Raw genomic sequence first — 23,376 nt, 5'->3', positions numbered from 1 at the left:
GAAAATTGGATCAATATGTCCAATTGTATGAATAAAGAATCCATGGATGAAGATAGACAAGTAGATTTCTATTTTCTAATCGTAACTAAATCTTCAATTTTTGTTTTGATTTGTAGCGAATAAATTGAAGCAAAATAGCTATTAAATAATGTCTTTAGTTTACTAGAGACATCGACATCTTTTTTTAGCTCGGTGGAAAGAAAACCCTTTTCCTTAGGACCCTCTCAAATAGAAATAGAGAACGAAGTAACTAGAAAGGTTGTTATAATCGCCTTCTTCTAGAGGGTTCATCTAGAAAGCGAGTCGTTTTGATTTGATGAATATATTCAAAAAAAAGCTAACATAGATGTTATGGGTATCCTTTTTTTTGTTTGTAAGATGGGTATCGTTTTTTGTAAGTTGGTTCACATCTTAAATCTAGCAATTTATCCATTTTCCATAAAGGAGCCGAATGAAACCAAAGTTTCATGTTCAGTTTTGAATTAGAGACGTTCAAAATGATGAATCGACGTCGACTATAACCCCTAGCCTTCCAAGCTAACGATGCGGGTTCGATTCCCGCTACCCGCTCTATCTCCTTTTATATTTTTATATTTAGTCTATTATCTTACTATATTTATATTTATCTTAAATACTCTAACTCTAATTAATACGTCATTTATGATTGAATATACAATTCAAAAAAATTTCTTACAAAAATCCTACTATATTCTTCTTTTTTTTTCAAATCAAAGATTAAATGGATTAAAAGATCTGAAAAAATACCCCAAAATAACAATGAAAGCGTCCATTGTCTAATGGATAGGACAGAGGTCTTCTAAACCTTTAGTATAGGTTCAAATCCTATTAGACGCAATTTTTTTCCAGATCTTTTTTTAGATTTCGAGATCAAAAAATCAATTTTGCATGATTTGAATCCGAAACGTTTGAGTACCCTTTTTATTTTATTGAAAAAATGGTTGAATTGAAAGGGTTGATCAATTTGTTTAGGCTGCTTGTTCCTGAAGTATAAAACGTTCCTTCTGTTCCTGAATAGCTTCTTTCAAAATGGCTTCCGCTTCCTCGGTAAATGTCTTGGTAGAAGATATTATTTCTTGAAATTGTGGTTTATTGGTTTTTAAGTAAGTAAGTAACTCAACCATAAATTTCCTTACCTGTCCAATTTCTAATGAATCGAGATAACCGTTTGTTCCGGTATAAATAGTAAGTATCTGTTCTTCTACCGCGAGAGGGGCGGATTGGGATTGTTTAAGCAATTCACGTAATCGTTGGCCTCTTGCCAATTGATTCTGAGTAGCTTTATCGAGATCAGAAGCAAATTGTGCAAAAGCTTCTAATTCTGCGAATTGTGCAAGTTCCAGTTTTAATTTACCGGCTACTTTTTTCATAGCTTTAATTTGAGCTGCAGACCCCACTCTGGAAACAGAGATACCCACATTAATAGCTAGTCGGATTCCAGCATTGAATAGGTCGGCAGATAAGAATATTTGTCCATCAGTAATTGAAATGACATTAGTAGGAATATAAGCCGAAACGTCTCCTGATTGGGTTTCAACTATTGGTAAAGCGGTCATACTTCCTTCACCTAAAAGAGAACTTAATTTAGCAGCTCTTTCCAAAAGGCGTGAATGTAAATAAAAAACATCTCCTGGATAAGCCTCGCGCCCAGGCGGTCTTCGTAATAGAAGAGACATTTGACGATAAGCTTGCGCTTGTTTAGAGAGATCATCATAAATGATTAAAGTGTATCGTTCACGGTACATAAAATATTCAGCCAGAGCTGCTCTTGTATAAGGAGCGAGGTATTGTAATGTCGCAGGGGAATCCGCCGTTTCGGCTACCACAATAGTATATTCTATCACGCCCCGTTCCTGGAAAGTAGTAACTACCTGAGCCACAGAAGATGCTTTTTGACCAATAGCTACATAAACGCATATTACATTTTGGCCTTGTTGATTTAGAATTGTATCTGTTGCTACTGCTGTTTTACCGGTCTATCTATCCCCAATAATTAATTCTCGCTGACCACGTCCTATGGGAATCATTGAATCAATAGCAATAAGCCCTGTTTGAAGAGGCTCATATACAGAACGTTGAGAAATAATCCCCAGAGCGGGTGATTCAATTAACCTATATTCAGAAGATGAAATTTCACCTCTACCATCAATAGGTTTAGCCAGGGCATTGATAACACGACCCAAAAAGGCCTCACTCACTGGTATCTGAGCAATTCTTCCTGTTGCTTTTACAGAACTCCTTTCTTGTATCAGCAAACCATCACCCATTAAAACAACACCAACATTAGTTGATTCCAATTAAGAGCAATACCTATTGTACCTTCTTGAAATTCTACTAATTCACCCGCCATTACTTCATCAAGACCGTGAATACGAGTAATACCATCACCTACTTGAAGTACGGTACCGATATTTACAATCTTTACTTCTCTATTATATTGCTCAATACGTTCACGGATAATATTACTAATTTCGTCGACGTGAATGGTTACCATGAGTATTTCTTAATTCTTTTTGAAAAAAAAATCAATAAAAAAAATCAAAAATAATGCCTAAAGTAGGACTAATCCGTTATTTGTTTCATAGCCGCCAATATGCCAATATTGGCACTGATAGTACGTAAATGTAACTCGTTGTTTAAACAACTATTCAGAGTTTCTAGAGCTCCTTGTAAGGCTTGTTGGAAAACTCGTTGTCGGACTTGATTACTGGCCTTTTGTTGTTCAAAATTGATAGTTTCATTTTTGTAATTTTCTAGTTGTTCCAAAGTCTTATAAGTTGAATCAATCAAATTCAATTTTTCTCGCTCTATTTCAGAGTATCCATTCACGCGAAACTCATCTGCTTCTATTTCTACTTTCCATAAGCAAGCCCGGGCTTTTTCCAGCTGTTCTATGACCCCTTCGCGCAATTCTTCTGAATTTTTAATAGTATTCAAGATTCTCTTTTTTCGATTATCTAATAAATCACTTAATGAAAGTATCTTTCCATTCATTTCAAAAATTCCATGATCCCTTCCCGAACCAAACATGAATCTTTCGATTCATTTGGCTCTCACGCTCAATATAAATTCCCATATTTTGATTGTTCATGTCATATTTTGATTGTTCATGTACTGAGCCTATCCTCTATTCTTTTGTCATATTCCAAAATGAAATCAAAGTGAATTTTCCAATAAATTACGAAATGCTATAGTTCTTACATATATGATTTCTGAATTGATTCAGAAGTAATTCGCGAGATCATGCACTCTTCTTTCTTAGAAATAACTTTCCTAGCCTAATTATAACAGAAAAAGTACATCTGGTTGGATGCAGCCTATTCTTGAAATAACAACTCGCACACACTCCCTTTCCAAAAAAGATCAAGACCCAAGCACTACACTTAGATTTATTAGATTTGTTGCTAAAATATCGGTATTAAACCCGAAACTCCCGGCGGATGGCCAGTGGCCCAAAGAAACGAAAGAATCGGTTACATTTTTCATATGATCTCCTCGTATAGATAGACTAAAAAATATAACAGAGTTCTTTTTGTATTACTTTGTACTATATATATATATATATATATATATATATATATATATATATATATATAGTTATAGTTATAGTTTCCTACTTTCTAAATCGAATCAAAAATCTATTCAATTTAGAAATCATGAATTGCCTCCTTGGTCCCACCCCCCTCTAAAAAAAAGGCCTACGAACACGAACGGGAAGGATGAAAGCGAGTTGGTATGCTAATTCCTCATCTGCAAATCAGCCCTTTTTGGTTATTTTCTCAACGAATAAGTAATTCTATGAATGAAATCTTTATATAATTCAAAAAAACAAAGCACAAGTACAGGGCAATAAAATAAGAAAAATTTTTCTTTTGCATATTTATAATATTAAACAAAAGGATTAGCAAATAAAAGTGCTAATGCTTCCATAAAAGCTAGACTAAGCAATAAAGTACCTCGTATTTTTCCTTCCGTCTCGAGCTGTCTCGCGATACCTTCTACAGCTTGACGCTCAACAGTACCTTGACCAACTCTAGGTCCAATAGAAGCAAGACCTACAGCCAATCCAGCAGCAATAACGGAAGCGGCAGAAACTAGTGGATTCATGATAAGTTTCTCGTACCCAAAAAAAATGGTTAATGATACATTCAACCAATGAACTATGACTTAATTATTCCATTGCTACGATTCATCCAGTCAAAGTAACTACGAACTTCGAATTCAAGTAATAACATTATTGAATCAACAAAATTACCTTGATATCTCTTTTTTAATTCAAGTTTTTCTGTTTTTTAATCCTGAATCACTCTTTGAATTCTTCAATTTTTTTATTGACTTAATCCGTTTATTCATTCAACTCACAGTCACATATCATTTCCTTCAACAATGTATGGTTCTTGAGAAAAAAAACGGTTTTCGATTTGGGGGTCTACACTTTAGAAGAAGCCTACCCAAACATGTGAGTTAGAAAAGAAAAAGAATTGTAAAACCAAGAGTTTGGTGGCAAGAAATCCGTCGTCTCATATTGAGATGGGAATGGGAACACCTATTTAAAAATTATGGTTGGGTGAAGTAACTCAAATGACTCTTGAAGATGGTTAGGAAGCCGGTTATAAAGAAATAAAAATAGGCTTCCTAACTCCAAGATGCTTATCAAAAGAAACGATAATGTGGAATGTGTTTGTTTTGCAGTTCGGAAGAAGACAATCAACCACATTTTACCAGGTTGTTTAGTTTCAGCTTTAGTGTGAAAACAAATAAGTGCTTTGTGTCGGATAACCCAAATATTACGAAGATTCACTCTTCTATGGATTAGGGTAAGAGAGAAGAAGAGATATTATCGGATCTTGGGAAGATTTAAAAGGCTAGAAATCGTTAACTTTTTGATGGCATTAGGTTTCTATGGTTAAAAAATAGATCAAAGATAGGGGATTTTAGGATAATTGGGGCAGGAACGAATTTGATATTTGGTTTTTTAGGGCGCTGCGGTGCCTGTAAGTTTTACGTTGTTCTTTGTGTTGGTTCAATGTAGTTTAACTTTAAAAAAAAACTAACTGTCAATGATGGAATTTCAATTCTATGAATCATTGACTGAAATCTATAAGATGGGTGAAAAGAAAAATTTATAAACGTATTTAAGAAATGCAAACCAAAACAAGACAGTTCTAGGAAAAGAATTTTGACATTAATGAGATTTTTTAGAACATCAAATATTTAAACTGATTCTGGTAAGGCTGAGGGGTGCGGAGCGCTAGTCAGGGCGCGTGAGGGACTTCGATAGCGCCCCGGGGCGCGAGAGCCACACCACCGGGGCGCGAGAGGGGCGCGAGAGCGGAAAACGAGGCAGGCGCCAGGAGGCTCGCGCGCGTGAGTGGCTGTGGGAAATGGGAAAGAGCCGTTGGAAGGCTTTAATAATGAATAAAAATATTTTTTTTTTTTTAACAAAATCATCTATATATATCACAATACATATATCACAATACATATCAAACACAACCATTCTCACATACTACAACCAAAACGAATATCACACACCACACCCAAAACCCAAAATCACCCTATCTTCGAAACCTTTTTTTAAAAACATGTCTGGAAATTGGTACCCAAACCTAGATTCAGATTACCCTTACGACGATTTATGGTCGGCACCGGAACAACCGATGTTTTATTCGGGGTCGCAACAATCATCCGGCTTTCAACCATCCAACATGCAACCGTCTCCTAACTTTGTAGTTCCGGAGACACAAGAACCGGAACCAGAAGGTGAAGCTGCGGGACAAAGAAGACGCGTCCACCGGAAAAAACAACTTGCAACGGACGGGTCGGGTTCGGCTTCGACCGGAAGGGCGAAACGGAAAATCACTCCGTGGTCATCGGATGAGAAGGAAGCCCTGTGTCGGGCTTGGATAGCCATTTCTGAGGATCGGCGTTGCGGTAATTGTTTTAACGTTTTTAAAAATGATTGTAAATAAAAAGTTAAATAAAAAAGTTAAATGGCTTACAAATTTATTTACATAATTTTGCAGCCGACTACCAAAAGAGCAAGGTCTTTTGGACAAAGGTTAGGGAGACGTTCTATTCGCTCGTTGGGAGTACAGAGCGGAATCCCGATATGATTTCGGGTCGGTGGACCGAAATTAGAAAATTTGTCGGCTTGTTTACTAATCTGTTCAACAGGAACGCCGGTCGTATGAGACCAAGTGGCAGTGACGATTTGGCGGTCTATAATTTCACTGTCGAAGAGTGGAAGCAGGAGTGCCTGCGGAGGTATGGGGCGGTGAAGACGTGGGACGGTGTAAAGTTGTGGGAGAGGTTGAGAAGGTGTGCCAAGTGGGTTGAGCTGGTGGCGCCGGACCTTGATGCGGAAGTAGGGCCGAAACGGACTAAAACTAGTTCGTCTGGAGCGTACAGCACAACGGACGGGTCGGATTGCCGGGTTGGATTCGACCTAAACGTTGCGGGGGAGGAAACGTCTTCACCGCCGAGGAGGCGGCCATTGGGAAGGGACGCCAGGGGGAAAAAACCGGCTGAGGGGGAAGCCGTAAACATCAACGATCTTGTTGAATCCCTCAATAAATTCAACAAAACCCTGGAGGTGGTCTCTGTTGACAAAAAGGAAAAAAAAAGAATGAGAGATTTGGACTTCTTGCAAGAGACTTCAGCCACCTAAATCCGGTCGACCAAATGCTGATGGAAAAACAAAAGGAACGTATCCGGAAGAGGTTGATCGAAGAAGACGAAGCCGAAGAATAAGAATAATGTTAATGTGTTTTTTTAATTTTTTTTAATTAATGTGTTTTTTTAATTTTTTAGTACTTTAATTTTTTTTATATATTAATGTGTTTTTTTAATTAATGTGTGTTTGTTTAAATAATTACTTGTTTTTTTAATAATACGTTTTTTTAATACATTTATAAAAAAATAAAAAAATAAACCGCTCGCGCCCCCTCTCGCGCCCCTCCACACCATGCCCCGGGGCGCTATCACCACTACCAATACCCATCTTATCAAGTTTCTCTCTCTGCCACACGTCACAATATTATTGGATGGCGCCCCCACTCACGCCCCCTCTCGCGCCCCCCACACCCCTCAGCCTAAGAGTATTGCAATGTATAACGATAAGTTATTTGAATATATTAATGAATACCAAAAAACTATATTAAAAGTACTTATTAACTTAACCTAATATTTCGGTCTTCTCTAATCTTTTAATGCTGTCATTTCTTGCCGTCTATTGATGCCGGTACATAGATCACACACCTAAACCCTGAATCAGGTGGAAAAATATCAACATTTAATTTTGCATACAACTCCAATAACACAGCGCTTTAAACATGCTACAACACAGCACTTTAAACATGATACAACACGGCGACTAACAACCACAACATGATCATGCATAACTAATAAAGCTAAGATGCATAAATCAACAAAAAGGCGATGATCCTATAAAGAAAAGGTACCTAGTCAACTAGAGTGGATAGTTCAGACATAATTTTATCCCTCGTTTTAAGACTAACAAGTTAAATAACTTAACTGTATTAGGGTTAAACTTCAAAGTTTTACAAGTTAAATGAGTATAAATTACCTACCAGATCTTGTGTTAACATTTTGAAAAAAAACTGAAAGATATAAAAAGCATACGCCATTTAATGTAAATTAACATGAAAAATAGAATCTCGTGCTGCTATTTAACTCCAATCTCGTTAAATTTACGAAAGAAGAAGCTGATGACAACACATACTTTGTGAGTTTTTTCAGACTTGAAACCCGTTACATAAATAATCCAGGGTAAAAAGTATAGTTTAAACTCAACAAACAACATTATTAAAAATAAATCCTTAGCTAAATCCATTAATATCAAGTGAAATACAGCTTCAACCAAGTGGTTCTCCCTGTAATAAAGGGTCTTGGATCCACGTATCCCTTACATTTGGATTATATCATCATCGAATATAAATGTAAAGCAGTTAAAAACTCAAGAAGTAAGCTCAGAGTATATAACAGCTCTATCAATCATGAATTCTCTGAAGCAGAACATAATAATATTATCAATAATAATGAGATCGGCTCATATTAAGAAATTCAACCATTTTATATCCTTTACTTCACTGATTAATCTCAGAAGCGCGGATAAAACATTCAAATCATTGCCGATAATAAAAATAAAAACATTAAATATAAGAGGAAAACAAATTGTAAAAAGTTGAATAAACCTCCACGTTAACACCGCCTAAAAGAGGTTTAACTATTTGCCTCCATGACTAGACCTCTTTCCAGTGAAAATAAATTAGGAAAAACGCTTAAGGTGAGGTAAGGCAAATGATACAAATAACAAAAACAAAACTAGTGTAGGCGTCAATTTGACACAGAAACGGCCATAAAAATAGGTACAAAAGGCTGATCTGCAACACTCGACGGCAATAGATCTGATATAGCACGAGCATTGGGGCTTACTTCTTCATTATATAATATTGTTTCAGAGAAGCCCGGGGTGCTACGTGCAGATTCATCCTTTCAAAAACTTATAAAATAAAATGAAATTTGAAGGCTTTGGTGATGAGATGGGTGTGTGCGGCTGTGAATGATTGTGATGGTTAGACTCAAGCAGGTGATTGATTAAATAGGCATTTTGGGGGAAATTTGAAACCCTAAAAAGTATTATGTTGGTGTGTTTTAGGGTCGGATGGGCCGGCCCATTGGCTACAGTTTAAAAATGACAGATCAAGTCCCTTCACTATTAGTAACCGGAAAGTAGTAGTGGACAAATCGGGTTTCTCAAGTACCCAGTTTCAGGTATGGAATGTGTTTGGTATTGGTAATACGCGGATCAGTTTCGGGTCCAGGTATTGTCTCTAAGAACCATACTTTATGCATTAGGTTTGGGTCGGGTATATTAACATATATTTTAAAATCGGGTATTTGAGTACCCATTTGTCGGGTATTGGAAAAATCCTATTTTCGGGTTTTTATTAGGTATAGATTGGATTTTTAAGGGGTGGCATTTTTTAAGGATATTTCTCCGGGTAGGTAATTTCGGTATTTGAAAAACCCGGTTTTCGGGTATTTAAGGTAATTTCGTGTATGGAGCCGGTTCCGGTTTTTTGGTATTACCAGGTACAAATCAGGTCCAGTTCCGAGTATTAGTTTTAATACTTAAATGCATACCCTATAGATAGGGTCGCGTGCAAGGCTAAATTGTTGGGTTTTCTCATGGGCCAAAATACCTCAACAAAAATTTTATCAAAAAGAAGAGAACCATATTGAATTTTGGTTTTAAAACACTAAAAAAATCACAAATGCAAGGTTACAGATTTTGGTATAGAAAGCATAAGTTAGTCTACATAGCTTCAAAAACTAAAGAATGTTATGCAGATATATTGTAGCAATATCCTTGCCCAACAATTTGCCACAAATATGACTAAATGAGGGGAAGAAATTTTGCTACAGGTCATAATACTAAAAAAACATTTCAAGCTTTGTGTTTCAACTTAAACCTTGGCATTTAACGATGTAACAACAACCATACCTGGTCAAAAGTCCGACCAATAGCAAGGCTACAACGATGGAACAAATATAATCATTTACCAATAAAACAAAATCAAGCCTTTAAGATCATAAACTCAATACATTTAAACCTAAACAGGCAAAACTGATTCAAACAAGTAGACCTTCAAACCACCATCCACGTCAGATGCCGATATCCAGCCCATTTAGCAGCAACACGAACACCAATAGCTAACGCTGCACACAACAAAGGAACCGGAACCCTCCGGGTCCCTGCTGTTGCAACAACACCTTCTTCACCCTTGTCTTCTTCTGGCTGGTACTTGGAGTACCGAACCACGGATAAAGCCAAGAACCCAGCCATAACCGCAACCCTAACCCACGGCTCACCTACACCTGCTAGCACTGCAGCCACTGGCAAAGCAGACGCCACGTAATCCCTCTTTTTTATAAAGCGAGAAAAAGAAAAAAACCCGAAAAGAAGGGTCCAAAACACAAGGTCTCCAATCATTCCTTTGACGGCAAGGTATCCAGTCAGGCCAGAGACTGTTAACAGATGCCATTGGCTGTCTACTGAATTTGGAGATGCTACTTCACTAATGGCGAGGATAGCTGATGCCAGAATAATGACAGTTGAAAGCTCGGGAATGGGAGTGTATGCTACTATCTGTGAGTAGAAGGCTCGGACGGCGTACAGGGTGGTTTCGATGGCTCTGATTGTGGATGTGATTGGATCACCTAGGAAATGGTAAATTGGGGCTAGTACTAGTTTCAAAAGGTAGCCAAAGAACTGAAGTATAGAAGTTGCAGCCCTTTTCCAGTTATAAAGCTCCCACAAGACTGTTCTCCAGGCATACACCAGGAAACCTAGAGCTGATTATTATTATTGAAAAAAGACAGAGACATCAGTTGGAAGTAATTATAACAGTAGTTTATAAAAATTGAGAAATACCTATAAAAAAAGGCCATCTGACGGGTGGATCAGGAACTTGTTGGGTCAAGGATCTAAATCTTTCAGGCATCGTGCTCTCTGCTCTTCCAGACTCTACTTCATCAATAGCATCTTTTGATGCTTCTTCTCCACCGTTGGCGTTGGAAGTTGATTTTACGATGAACCCTAGGTTTTTTGTACCAAATGAAAATACCCCCAATTTCTTTCTATTGCAGCAGCACCGTTGGATTGGCTGTGGTGTTGGTGTTATTGTTCTTCCACGAAATGGAATCGAACTTGAACAAGAGAATTTGTAAGTGGATGCGAGGGTTGAAACCATCATCATCGCCAGCCAGGTTTTAGGGTTTACAAATTACCCATCTTTTATCTTCTGAAATCTTAACTGACAAAAACAATTATTATCATTATTATTATTATTATTATTATTTAACTAAAATTTTGTCCTTTTTTGTTGTTCTGATGTAATTAATAATTTCCGGTTTCTTAGGCCAAACCTAGTGGACGCGAGATTGGGCGACAAAAGGGCGACTTAGGGCTAAAACACAATTACACCTCAAAAACAAATTCTCACCCCTTGCTCACTGGGCGTCACATGGCACAATTCGCCCCCAATTGTAGCCCCTCCACTACACATGGCCTTAGTGTAACCCAATGGTAAAATACGCCTTCACACGCTCACAATCATAAACAACATTGGGTAGCCCAAGCCTACCATCTCCTGTTCTGGGGGGGAATTTGCCGCCTAAAGGCCTACTTCAATAAAACCCGATTGAGATCGAATTGGAACATGTGACATTGTGGCATCCAACCAAATCTTCAGTTCCTTTCTAATCTCAGTTTTAGTTTTAGTTGAGCTAAAGCTCATTCGCTAAAAGTTAAAAGTTTGGTTTTGAGATACCTAATATGTATATATCTTAATCTTAAATCTATAATATATATAAACGAAACCTTTAAAAACTATCTGGTTGCTTCATACTTTCTCTCAAACCACCAGATTACTTTACTTATAAATGAAGGTTTCTCATGCATTTGACCCGATTTTACGGGTATGGGTCTCACGAAACCCAGATAACCCTTAAACCTAACATCTCATTAAATTAAAAGTCAATCTCACCAAATATTTGATATGCAAATCATATATTAAAAATTAATATCCAATTTTTTTTAAAAAAAATAATTATTTATAATTAAGATATGATTTTATAGTAAAAAAAATAAGTGGGCCATGGGTCTCACTATAGGTGCACAAAAAACCCGACCTCGTAACAAGTTTTTTTTATACTCGGGTTTTTAATACCTGAACCCGTACCCGACACTACCCGTAGGGTACGGATAGGGTATGCATTTTAGTACCAAAACCCTTACCCGAACCGTACCCGATTTGTACTCGGTAATACCCGAAAACTCAAACCAGTTCCATACCCAGAACTGGGTTTTTTCAAATACCCGATCTATACCCAAAATTACTCAAAAAATAACTGGAACATACCCGAAAAATACCCCTAAAAGTGCAACCCCTAAAAATTTCAATCTATACCAGGAAAAAAAAACCCGAAAAAACCCGAAAATATGGTTTTTTCAATACTCGGAAATAGGGTATTCAAATACCCGGTTTTAGAATACCCGGTTCTATACCCGACCCGAACCCGATACATAGGGTATGGTTTTTAGAGGCAATACCCGGACCCGAACCCAACTAGTGTATTGCTAATACCCGATTTTCCAATACCGATCAAACCCAAACCCGGTTCATACCCGAACTCGAGTTTTTCTAATACCCGATTTGTGTACCTCTAGGTCTCACCAATCCTAGATAGCTTTTAAACTGAGTTATAACATACAATTTATTTGTGAAATCCTTTCATTATCAAATCCAAATAATATTATTAACTTTCTTATAAGAAATAAAATTAAAGTTCAAATAAGTATATAAATATTAAAAGCGAATATACCAACGCACCAACGCAATATAGTTGCTGAACCATTGTGTACAAAATGAACCCTCCACATCATGACTAACACAATTACAATGTTACGTCTATTGTAACGGTACTTTTGACTTGCATTGCCTCTATAGTTGATGCACACTTGTGTACAAAATGAACACACATTTACACCTCTCCTCGATACACTTCTTACACTCGATGTATATTGGTCTTTTCAGAACCATCACATCATGTACTTATAGAATTTAATGGTGTGTATAATAATACCAGTTGCAGGAGTTTTGTATTTTTTTTTTTTTAGTTTCAAGAGTAAAAACTGATTATAAAAGCCCACAAGAAAATTCCATATTCCAACACAAATGAAATGAAAAGGCAAAACTCCACCGTATGAACAATATGATCTCATAATAACTCTTTTAAGGGTAAATTAAATAAACAAAATCATATTACAAAATGATATTTGATGGTGTAAAACCATTGTAAACTGTATTTTCCCTGTTAAACCACAAACATCATGAATATTGACCCTGTCAATGCAATCTAAACTCAAGTTTTATACTTTTGTGTATTGAGCATCAAGGGGACCTAATAATACATCTAAGTTGCCAAATCCAAGAGTACATCATTCCTAAAGCACAATAAAATGAGATCATCATAAGGGGTAAAAATGGAAGCCTATCACCAAAAACCACAGGATGAACAAACTGCCCCCATACCTCCACACCGACAAAACCAATCAAATAAACCTTCTCTACCCATCTTCTAACAAGACCACCATTTTTTGAAATGGATTCAGAAAACTGAGAAGTAAACCCAACCCATATTAAAGCCACGTGTAAGAGAAGCAAAACCACTTTTATCGGATATTCTTGAGCTTCATATAAAAGAGGAAACAACGAGTACACAGAAACTGCACAAAAGTAAAAACCAAATTAATTTAAAATTTTAAACCCAACTTGAAAAATTATATATCGAGAAAAGCTTCAAAAACCATACCTATAGATAAAATAAAGTAATGACGTGCATCCTCGATGCTTTCCACCGCGACAACTGCAAGGGGGATTAAAAAGTGAAGTGATGCCTTCTCATGCACATGCCATCCAAACAAAAAGCCACATGTGTATGCATACGCCACCTGTCTAACTATCATCTTCGGGTCGGGTTTCCTCCAAGCCTTAACAAGACAAGGAGATATAGCAAGCAAGACAATGGCAAACGTTACCGAAGGTGTAATCTGCATATCATATTTCACAATTAATTAATAAATTTATACATTTTGTTATTAATCATTATACACGAAAAACGTATCCACAAGTGAATAATAATAATAATAATAATACCGTTGGGAGTACGGCAAAAGGAGAAGAATCCCCAACTAGCCCACCAGTGAATGAAGCGGTTGGTGGTTGTATATGAAACCCTAATTTTGCAAGCACAAATGCAAGCACTTTATCTGATAATATATAAAACACCCAAAAATTTGGAGCCCAATAAGCATGACAAAGCCCCCTACCAAAAGGAAACATGCGCCTCAAAACTTCTGGTATCTACAAACAAAAAAACATCATAACAATAAACGTTTCATTAACTTAATCATCTATAATCAAATATAAACAAGATAGAGATATTTTACCTGCCCATAATATGCAAACGGTCCAAAGGCAGCCACGAAAACACCAACTACCACAGTGCCCATTATCACCAACTTGCCAAAACCCTTTAAAATCCCACCACGACAGTAATGTCGAAACAAATACACAAAATAAACGGGTCCTGCTACTGCGAACAGATGTTTGAAACACAACAAAACCGCGAAAACAAATCCACCAATCAAGTCATTTCCTTTCTGGAGTGCGCCCAATGATATTAATAAAATCCCTAAAAGAAACCCGTTGTACTGAAAATGCACATGGTCAACAATCAACAACCCGGGTGACCAAACAACCAAAGCCCAGATCAAAAACCGCTTCTTTAACTCCATGTTTTTAGTCAACTTGTAAATTGAGTATATTAATACTGTATCTGAGGCGATTACACTTAGCCTCTGAAAGATTATGACTGAAGGAGCCTTGTAATTAAGGCCATTGTAGAGGTCTGTGATGGTGGGGTCCACAAAAGACGCAAAAAGGGATAAAAAACGCTCAAAATAAGCAAAGAAAGGAGGGTAATCAAGGGTCCATGGGCTGGTTTCATCCGTGTACCATTGAGATAATGGTAAGGTGTGAGTGAGGGCCAGCCAGTTACGATGGACCTCAAAATCAGTGCTGTGATAGGCCGGGATCAGGAGAAGTTTGAAAAATGTAGCAATGAGAGAGAACCAAACGAGATCTTTGATGACATGTTTTTCTGTTGTTTTTTGTGGTTTTTCACGGTTTTGTTGTTTCATGGTTTCTTTTAGTTGGTTTGTTTGAAAACAGACGGTTGTTTTGCACCCCTTAATGCATTGCCACCTGCCACATCAGCTGCATTGTCAACTGACATCAGTTAGAAAAAAGACACAAAAGCTATAGAAAACATTCATAGACGAGCGATTTCAACATATTATACATTTTCGAAGATGGTTTATAGCAACATTGATCAAAAGACTAAATTTTAAACGGATCAATTAACCCATGATGTTATTATGTTATAAGAAGTTGAAAATGAAATCTTGTGAAAGATTGGTATAAGTTCTTATGGCGTGGTGTTATGACTGTACTAAGTGAAAAATATTTCAGGAAAATGCTAATAACAAGATTAATTATAAATTTCCAGTAAAACCACATTACAACTACAGATCATGAATATTTTGGTTTGGATCAGAACAGGTTTGGTTCAAGACGGATCGGTTTAAAATGTTATTTTTTTATTAAAAAAATTAAGAAATATGAGCAACTACTGTTTGAAGTTAATAAAGCCACACACATAATAATAATAATAATAATAATAATAATAATAATAATAATAATAATAATACAGTTAAGTTCCCAGTGTAAAATTGAAACAAAAAACAAAGAATGAAGTAATGATCTCAACCAATAACAGCTCAATACATACCAAATCCTATATAACTAAAACAGTAACAGTGACAATTTCGTATCCCAAAATAACTAGGTTTAGAATCGAAATGTAATGTAATGTACCTTTGATATGGAACATGTCAATAGAATAACAAGTAATGATCAGATGCATACATAAAGAAACACTACAATCAACGGACGGAGGATTACCTTAAATACGGTTTCAATTGAAATCTTTCTTTGGATAGAATAGAAGAAACAGGTACTGATTTGGTGGTGGTGTTACGGTTACTGTTACTTCTCGGTTGAGACTTTTTATGGGTCTTGGATTTGGGTCGACTTCGGGTGTCCTTTATTGAAAAAGAAAAAGCATTACTTTCTTTTCTTTAAATAATTAATTTTGTTTTCTCATCATTAATTAATTAATAATTAAAGCTAGTTGAAAAATCGTCATCCATCTTAACCTACAGTCCTATACAAACACAACCCTTTCATACCCGGAACCTAATCACCACCTCAACAACTGTTTTTGAACCCGTCGGAACCTGATCTCGACGGAATCTGATCCCATCGCCGATGCATTACCCGCACAACCCACCCACTCCCTTTCTCCCTTGCACAAGACAAACGTGCTCACCCTCTCCTCTCCTTTCTTTGGGTTGTATCACCCACAGTTGATGCCTAGCAGGAAAAATGCGAGAAGTGTCGGCGGTGTATCCCGGATACAGAGCCCAATACCTGTAGCCCACCCCGCCACCCTAACGCCTTTATATGCTTGGGTATGACTAAAATTAAAAAAATAGTAACAATCGTTCAAAAAACTGTAATTGCACAAAACAAGTAGACACAGTCACTAATGTCACACCCCGACCAAAGGTGGAGGAACATGCCGGGGAACGACGGATTGCTCAAGAACACAAGACACTATTAAAGTGACAATATTTAAACAACTCATTCATTTCATTCAATCATCAAAAGTAACACAACATGTTCATACAAAATAACACCAAATACAAGAAATAAAATGTTCATTCTTCTAATAACCTAAACGGTCTCAAAATAAAATAATGTCTTTAAACTTCAATAAACCAATAATCAAACCTGTAACAATGCATAAAATATATTTTGTCAACATGAATGTTGGTGCGCAATTTCATAGTTTTGAGTATATATAATATGAGGCAAAATCCACAACTCGTATATGAAACTATAAATAAAAGCAACAATTGCGGTATATAAATCATAAATAAGTGAGGATCCTTTCTAATTGGTAACAACCAACATACTTGGATAATGAGACCCTATTCTACTAGCACAATGCTAAAGTAGTTAGGGGCGCATATGATCATACTTATTGAGGCTCAACAATAACATCAAAATAAACACTCGTGCACGTAAAGCATATGAAGCATATAACACACAACAAGGCAATTATTCTAAGTATCATACATCCTAGAGTTTGTGGTTTGAGGATCTAGTATCTTAAATTGTTCTTGTTTTGATAGGTATGCACGTTACCCCCAAAATATAAAAATGAAAATGGGGGATGAAATGTACTCACTTGGAATAAGTAACTTGAAGATGAACTTTTCCAAAAGATAGCTTGGGAAAAGGGCTCGATGAGTTAACGGACGAATCCTAGATTTAGAAGGTCCTAAAGTTAGTTGGTTGTATTGTGAAAGCTTAAAGTAAAATAAAAGACAAGTAAAAATAAATAAACAAAGTTTTGGGTTTAAAGTGAAATAAATCTTAAGTAAATAAAATGACGGTATAAAAGTAGGTTATCTCGAAATCGAGTCTCAGTGTTTTATCCATAAGTTTTACTTAACCTTTGTTAAGTAAATGTGTAGGGTTTGGCTTAATGCAATAGGTGCACGACCCTTGTTAGATAAATACCAAAACAGGATTTAACGAGTGTTCGGCTTAGTCGGTTCGGGTCTTGATAATTGGTCAAGCCCGAATATGATATTCCAAAATGAATAAATGTTATGAGATAACTTATTAAAACAGAAAACTTAACTAAGTTAAAAAGTTCTATTAGGAAGAACTCCAAACGTCAATCTTAAGTGGATGTTCGGTTTTATCGGTCCAAGATTGTTATAAGATCAAGTTGGTTCCGACATACCAAGTACTTTGAGAAAACGTTTATAATCAGTTTATAAAAAGATCTTTAAAGAAAATATGAGATTCGGTGGCCCGAAACACAACTAGTGTGTTTTAAGCGAGTGAACTCGGTTTGGTTCGGTTTGTATGGTTTGGTTGGTTCAAGACTTGGTATATGACCAAGTTTGAGTTCAACATAACCATATAATAATAATAATAATAATAATAATAATAATAATAATAATAATAATAATAATAATAAATACAAACAGTAAATAAAAGAACTTAAACATTTGAAACTTATATACAAATTGTTTTAAAACAATGAAATAAAGAGTTAAACGAGAGTTTGGTTTCGGTTCGGTCCATGACTCGGTATGATACCGAGGTTGGTTGCCACATACCCAAAACTATTGAACTAATATAAACTCCTAAAACTCAGATTCATAAACACAAACAAAAAGCTTAAATGAATCAAAATGTTAAAATGGACCATAATAGCCTTTTCATGCATATTTTCCTTAAAATGGCATAAACACCTTGTTAGGGCATAGATTTTATGCTGAGGATACTTTGTCCTTATGAAGCTTTTGGATCATTTATCCTTGAGATATGTTCCAGGTTACGCAGGATCAAGGATCCTCAATATTACTTGTTTATTAACGATTGCTGAGTGGTGTTGTGATTAACAGGTATAACGGTTATAAGATATTTTTACGTTATAAAGCTCATTCAGCATGTGGTCAAAAGACTTGGATGCAGCTAGTGGGGGAGGGGCGCAAAGATAGGACTTCTAGTTATCATTTATTTTTGTATATAACTGAGCTTATGATCAGTTAGGTGACACACTTCACGTTCGTTAGCAATACTCAGAGATCAATATAGCAATACTCACATACACTTAGCAATTCTTGTATTTACTGATCATAATCTCCAACCCTTGTAACACCCTTTTTGATTAATAAACTGGTGATAGACGATTTGTTATCACCCGGGGTTTTTGTGACGGTGATCCGACCAAGATCAAGGGCTTTTCCTCGCAACAAATCTCTGTGTTATTGTTCATCTTTGTTATACAATCGTTATTGTCATACAAGAACTATACCCCACTTTACAAATTTGGTTACATTATCCATAAACCGAATTTTGACCAAAACAATTTGGCGTCCACCGTGGGGCAATTGGTGCTTTAATCTAGAATATTTACTATCAATTTTCAACCTTTTCTACCTATATCACTACTAATGGCCTCTCAACAAACCTCTACTTCGTCCACCATGCCTTCATCAGTTTCTCTCCCACCAAGAGCTTCACTGCCAATGTCTCCTCCACCCGCGGGAGCACCGAAAACCACCACTGCTGGAAGCAAGATGCCAACCCTAGTCTTCCAGGGCTCAAAGACCAATGCTAACAATGATGTTTCTGCTATGTTTTCACAGGTTAAGGCGTACATGGAGCAGCAGATGATGACCAACAAGAAGATACTACGTGAGATAGAGGATCTCAAGAAGATAAAGAGGCCATCGGAGGATCAGACTCACTTGATGCCTAGGATGCTGGATTTCACTACTCCTGGATCCGTGGCTCAGCAAACTCAAGGATCATCCATCATTCAACCAGGATCCTTGGGTCAACAAACTCAAGGATCCTCCATCCTTCAGCAAGGATCATCCATCCTTCAACCAGGATCCATCGGTCAACACACTCAAGGATCCTCGATTTTCCTACAAGGATCATATATTCTTCAACCAGGATCCATGGGTCATCAAACTCAAGGATCCTCTTTCCTTCAGCAAGGATCATACATCCTTCAACCAGGATCCTTTGGATTGTATCATCAAGGATCCTTCAATTTTCAACCTAAAGGATCCTTTATGCAGAATCAAGGATCCTCGGGACTTCAACATCAAAGGTCATCGGAGTACCATGAAGGAGACATTATCCCTATGCAGACCATTGCCTCTGGTGGACCAACTACCATAGCAGATGCTTCTTATCTTGGCTACTCTTTTGGGATGCCAACATTTAGTTAACATAGAGGTAATCCTTATAATCCCATATCCTTAGACACTAACCTGGGTTCCATGTAGGATACATGTGTCAATCAGTCCATGGCCAAGGAGCTCCAGAAACTGAAGGATATGATATCCAATGTACCAGGAGTGGTCGGACCCATTGCTGAAATACCAGAAGGAAGCCATAAGCTGTCAATATTTGCTCCACCAATATGTGATGCTGAAATCCCAAAACGCTTTCAAACCCCCAATATGAAGGTGTACGATGGTACCACCGATCTAGAAGAGCATGTGGCTCAGTACAAGGAGAGGATTGAGATCAACCTCATTCCTGAAAGACTCAAAGAGGCATGCCTATGCAAAGGCTTTGGATCCACATTAACTGGATCCGCTCTCAAATGGCTGCTAAGTCTTCTTCCCTACCCTGTTACTTATTTTCACATTTAGTTAATTTATTCAATAGCCAATTTTCTTGTAGTATAAAATTCGAGAAATTAACTAGTGATTTATATCGAGTTGTCCAACTTCGTGATGAATCCTTGATGGTTGGTTAATTTGTATGTAGTTTAGTTCGTTTATTTCTTAGTTTTAATCGTTTATTGTAGGAACTTCGATACTTCATACATGCATATTGTATTTAAGGTTACAGGTGTTAAAGTAATCAATTTGGACATGTTGTGGCACGATATGAAGACCAGGGATGCCTAGCACGCAAAACGAGAAATGTTAAAGAAGTATGTTGGTGACAAGCCCCATCGCGATACGCGATGGGCATGCCTGAAGACCCATCGCGTACCACGATGGGTTGTTTAATGAAGGTTGACTATGGTCCATCGCGATATGTGATGGACCACAGAAGAATCCATCGCGTATCGCGATGAGTAGTGCAAACGGGGTGTTAGGGTTTTATATCAATTTTCATCATTCTCGACCCTATATTGACACACTTCGAGGCAGGCGACTTTGAGAGCTCTAGGAGGACGATTCTACCATACCGGACCATACCGAGACCACCTAAATGCTCTATATCATCTATATTGAAGAAACCATGATGCCGAGACGTGGCTAAACTCTTAGAATCTCACCCGGGAATGTAAAGTTTGTAACGATTTCAGTTTTCTCATGTGACTAAGAACGTTTCTGTATAATTGTTTATGGTTAATTTATGATTGTTGATGTTTAGTATTTCTGTGTGTTTAATCGGTTTAGGTTTACGTTGATCTGAACGATTAGTTACCAGTTGCTATAAAAATTGATCATAGGGTTGTTTGATTAGGTTGAATAGGATAAAGCATATAATTGCCCTTAACTGAGTCACACTGGCAGGGACCATTTGATTACCAGTGCCGTGTGTAAAGCGATTATTATTTCCTAAGGTTTTGTCTAGTTGATCAGTCTGTAGTTAACCATTAATGATTAATCTGTTAGGTTGCAAGAGATTACTGTTAGTTACTTGCTTGAAGTCCCGGGTGTGATTTGCTTTTATTAATTGATTGAAACTTGTTTACTTGCTTTTTTGCTTAGTTCTCAATTCAAACCATTTTCTTTTGTGATCAGCACTAAAATCTGCTACTTTATAATATTAAATTTTGTTTACACGATTTGCATTGACCACATACTCCTGGTGGATATGATACCTTACTTATCCTAGCTACTTAGGTTAATTAGGTTTGCTTGTGTGATCATCACTAAAATCTGCTTCTTCATAATATTAAATCTTGTTTACACGATTTGCATTGACCACATACTCCTTGTGGATACGATACCTTACTTATCCTAGCTACTGAGGTTTTAATTAGGTTTTTGCATGACTCAAACGACAGTCATCAAAATGGCGCCGTTTCCGGGGAGTTAGTGCGCTTAGTGTTTTTCGTGTTATTTGATTTTTATTTTTATTTTAGTTTTAGTTTTTCAGTTTTTAGTTTAAATTTTATTTTTTTCCATTTTACGCGGGGTGTGTTGTTTGTGCAGATAACATGTTTATGCACACCCGCCACTCAGGCAAACAGTCACCACTACTTTTCGAGCCCGAAATTGAGAGATTAGCTCGGCAGAACCGAGTTCAGAACAGAACCTTTTCAATGGAAGATCAAAACCAGAATCAAGAGCATAACTAAAATCAAAACCAAAACCAGAACCAGAACCAGAATGAAAACCAAAATCAAGACCCACTCCCCGAAAATAACATGTTTCACCCAGACAACATACCTCCACCATTAAATTTAAACACCCAAGAAAACCAGAATAACTTAGCTCGTGCTTTTAGAACCCGAAACCGAAACCTTAACCAGGCTGGACCATCAGCTCCAAATAATAACCCTAACCGCAGAGTTCGGATAAATCTTGATGATGCTCATCCTAGCATTCCGACAGAAGATTAAGAAGAGGGGGAAGCTAATTATGTGAATTAGGGTTTTGAGGTTGAGAACGAGGTAAACCAGTGGGTTAGAAGGAATCGGGCAGTTGAGCCCGAGAACGAGGTTTTTGAGCCAGAGAACGAGGGAGATAATAATTGGGATGAGGGAGTGGAAGAACCAGTGAATCAGAGACGAGAAGCGGTTAAAGAAATGAGGGTAGAAACAGTATGGGTTGAAACAGAGTTAACCGGGCAGAAAGGCCCGAAAGAGTTCGGAATATTCAGGTGAACATGGGCGGTTTGGTAAACCTCGGGGGCGAAGAGGGAATTTTGTAGCCCCGGCTCGGGGTGTTAACAGTCGGTTCAAACCGGCTATCTCAGATGGAGCATCCCCGTTGGTTCCACAGGTACGGTGGGAGGGACATCAGACCTTTAAGTCCCGGCCTTCATATATCAACACCGTACCTCATTTTCACGGGATGACTTCTGAGTACCCGTATTCTCATTTGTCCAATTTTTCGGCTATTTGCGGGTCAATTGGTGATGGTACTTATGATCAGGACGAGGTTCAGTTGCGGTTATTCCATTTTTCGTTAAAATACAAAGCAAAGCACTGGTTTAACTCGCTACCGATGCACAGTATTAGGAACTGGACCGAGATGCAACAGGTGTTTCTAAACGAGTACTATTCGCAGTCACAGACGAGCGAGGCCCGAATGGAAATTCGCCATTTTTCACAGTTACCGGGCGAATTATTTCACGAAGCGTTTACTAGGTTTAAAGAGATGATTAGAAAATGCCCACACCGCCAGATTGAATTGTGGGAATTGGTGAAATGCTTTGTAGACGGTTTGACTTACGAGGACCGAAAACATCTGAAAGCCTCGTGTAACGGTTAGCTGCTGAATCAACCTGAAGAGGATGATTAGGATTTTTTGGAGTTTATGTGTAAAGATTCAAAGGCAGAAGCAGCAGCCGAAAGACGAAGACATGGTACTTCCTCCATATCGGTTAAGTCAGTCACGAGTGAATCTGAACGAATTGCTGAATTAGAACGTGAACTGGCTGGGTACAAAAAGGGTAAGAAGAAAGACGCCGGAAAGGTTGGAGTGAAATTCCCGGTTTATGAAGATTGTGGTGAACTCGGGCATAAGGCAGAAAATTGCCCCAAGTTTTATGATGATGGGGAGGATGAGACCGAAGAGGTTAACCATTCCAAAGGCCAAGGGTTTAACTCAAACACATATCACCCGGGCCTGAGGAATCACCCGAACTTTCATTAAGGGAACGCGTCCACACAGCTGAACCCGAACTTTCAGGGATCGTGCCAGAACATGTCGCAGGGTAATTTCCGCCAGGGCGGTTATCAACAAAAGCAAGGCTCGTATAATTAGAATCGGGGATATAACAGAGACGGTAACCGGGGTGGAAATTCTTCAGGCAATCAGGACCAGCAGAAAGGGTCCTCGGGAAATCTGGA

At 37.5% G+C, this 23,376-nt stretch overlaps 2 protein-coding genes and 4 non-coding genes across 8 annotated transcripts; all 6 read right to left on the bottom strand.

The window, feature by feature from the left end:
* Nucleotides 1-7,692: 7,692 nt before the first annotated feature.
* Nucleotides 7,693-7,800, bottom strand: LOC143573445 (small nucleolar RNA snoR97). The gene has a single exon (XR_013142431.1). It is a non-coding gene; the product is annotated as a small nucleolar RNA snoR97 (small nucleolar RNA).
* Nucleotides 7,801-7,856: 56 nt separating this feature from the next.
* LOC143573444 (small nucleolar RNA Z278) lies at nucleotides 7,857-7,972 on the bottom strand. The gene has a single exon (XR_013142430.1). It is a non-coding gene; the product is annotated as a small nucleolar RNA Z278 (small nucleolar RNA).
* A 113-nt stretch (nucleotides 7,973-8,085) lies between these two features.
* LOC143573447 (small nucleolar RNA U36a) lies at nucleotides 8,086-8,174 on the bottom strand. The gene has a single exon (XR_013142432.1). It is a non-coding gene; the product is annotated as a small nucleolar RNA U36a (small nucleolar RNA).
* A 191-nt stretch (nucleotides 8,175-8,365) lies between these two features.
* LOC143573448 (small nucleolar RNA snoR134) lies at nucleotides 8,366-8,525 on the bottom strand. Its single transcript, XR_013142433.1, has one exon. It is a non-coding gene; the product is annotated as a small nucleolar RNA snoR134 (small nucleolar RNA).
* Nucleotides 8,526-9,446: 921 nt separating this feature from the next.
* LOC143573442 (uncharacterized) lies at nucleotides 9,447-10,843 on the bottom strand. Its single transcript, XM_077058324.1, has 2 exons — nucleotides 10,478-10,843; nucleotides 9,447-10,398 (listed from the first exon to the last, which is right to left on the bottom strand). Exons 1-2 carry the CDS (start codon nucleotides 10,800-10,802, stop codon nucleotides 9,692-9,694), a joined length of 1,032 nt encoding a protein of 343 aa, XP_076914439.1. The 5' UTR covers nucleotides 10,803-10,843; the 3' UTR covers nucleotides 9,447-9,691.
* A 1,968-nt stretch (nucleotides 10,844-12,811) lies between these two features.
* LOC143573441 (dolichyl pyrophosphate Glc1Man9GlcNAc2 alpha-1,3-glucosyltransferase-like) lies at nucleotides 12,812-15,774 on the bottom strand. 3 transcript variants are annotated; one of them, XM_077058321.1, is made up of 5 exons: nucleotides 15,642-15,774; nucleotides 14,057-14,885; nucleotides 13,764-13,970; nucleotides 13,420-13,657; nucleotides 12,812-13,333 (listed from the first exon to the last, which is right to left on the bottom strand). In XM_077058321.1, the coding sequence occupies exons 2-5, from the start codon at nucleotides 14,807-14,809 to the stop codon at nucleotides 12,999-13,001; spliced, it is 1,533 nt and encodes a 510-aa protein (XP_076914436.1). In that variant the 5' UTR covers nucleotides 14,810-14,885; nucleotides 15,642-15,774; the 3' UTR covers nucleotides 12,812-12,998. The 3 variants fall into 3 exon arrangements, with proteins under 3 accessions (XP_076914436.1, XP_076914437.1, XP_076914438.1); XM_077058322.1 differs by having other exon boundaries at nucleotides 15,633-15,720; XM_077058323.1 differs by having other exon boundaries at nucleotides 14,057-14,873; nucleotides 15,642-15,657.
* Between the last annotated feature and the right edge of the window lie 7,602 nt (nucleotides 15,775-23,376).

This window comes from Bidens hawaiensis, unplaced genomic scaffold, assembly GCF_021521415.1.
Source record: "Bidens hawaiensis isolate Kalapana, Puna unplaced genomic scaffold, B.hawaiensis_p1.1 tig00026425_1, whole genome shotgun sequence".
Lineage (NCBI taxonomy): Eukaryota > Viridiplantae > Streptophyta > Magnoliopsida > Asterales > Asteraceae > Bidens > Bidens hawaiensis.
This window is presented reverse-complemented; position numbering and strand designations above follow the sequence as displayed.

Coding starts and splice junctions, on each gene's coding strand:
- LOC143573442 (XM_077058324.1), bottom strand. CDS start 10,802: ATGATGATGGTTTCAACCCTCGCATCCACTTACAAATTCTCTTGTTCA. Junction 10,399..10,477: donor CAGATGGCCTTTTTTTATAG/GTATTTCTCAAT, acceptor AATAATAATCAG/CTCTAGGTTTCCTGGTGTAT.
- LOC143573441 (XM_077058321.1), bottom strand. CDS start 14,809: ATGAAACAACAAAACCGTGAAAAACCACAAAAAACAACAGAAAAACAT. Junction 13,971..14,056: donor CGTTTGCATATTATGGGCAG/GTAAAATATCTC, acceptor TTTTGTTTGTAG/ATACCAGAAGTTTTGAGGCG. Junction 13,334..13,419: donor TTACTTTATTTTATCTATAG/GTATGGTTTTTG, acceptor ACTTTTGTGCAG/TTTCTGTGTACTCGTTGTTT.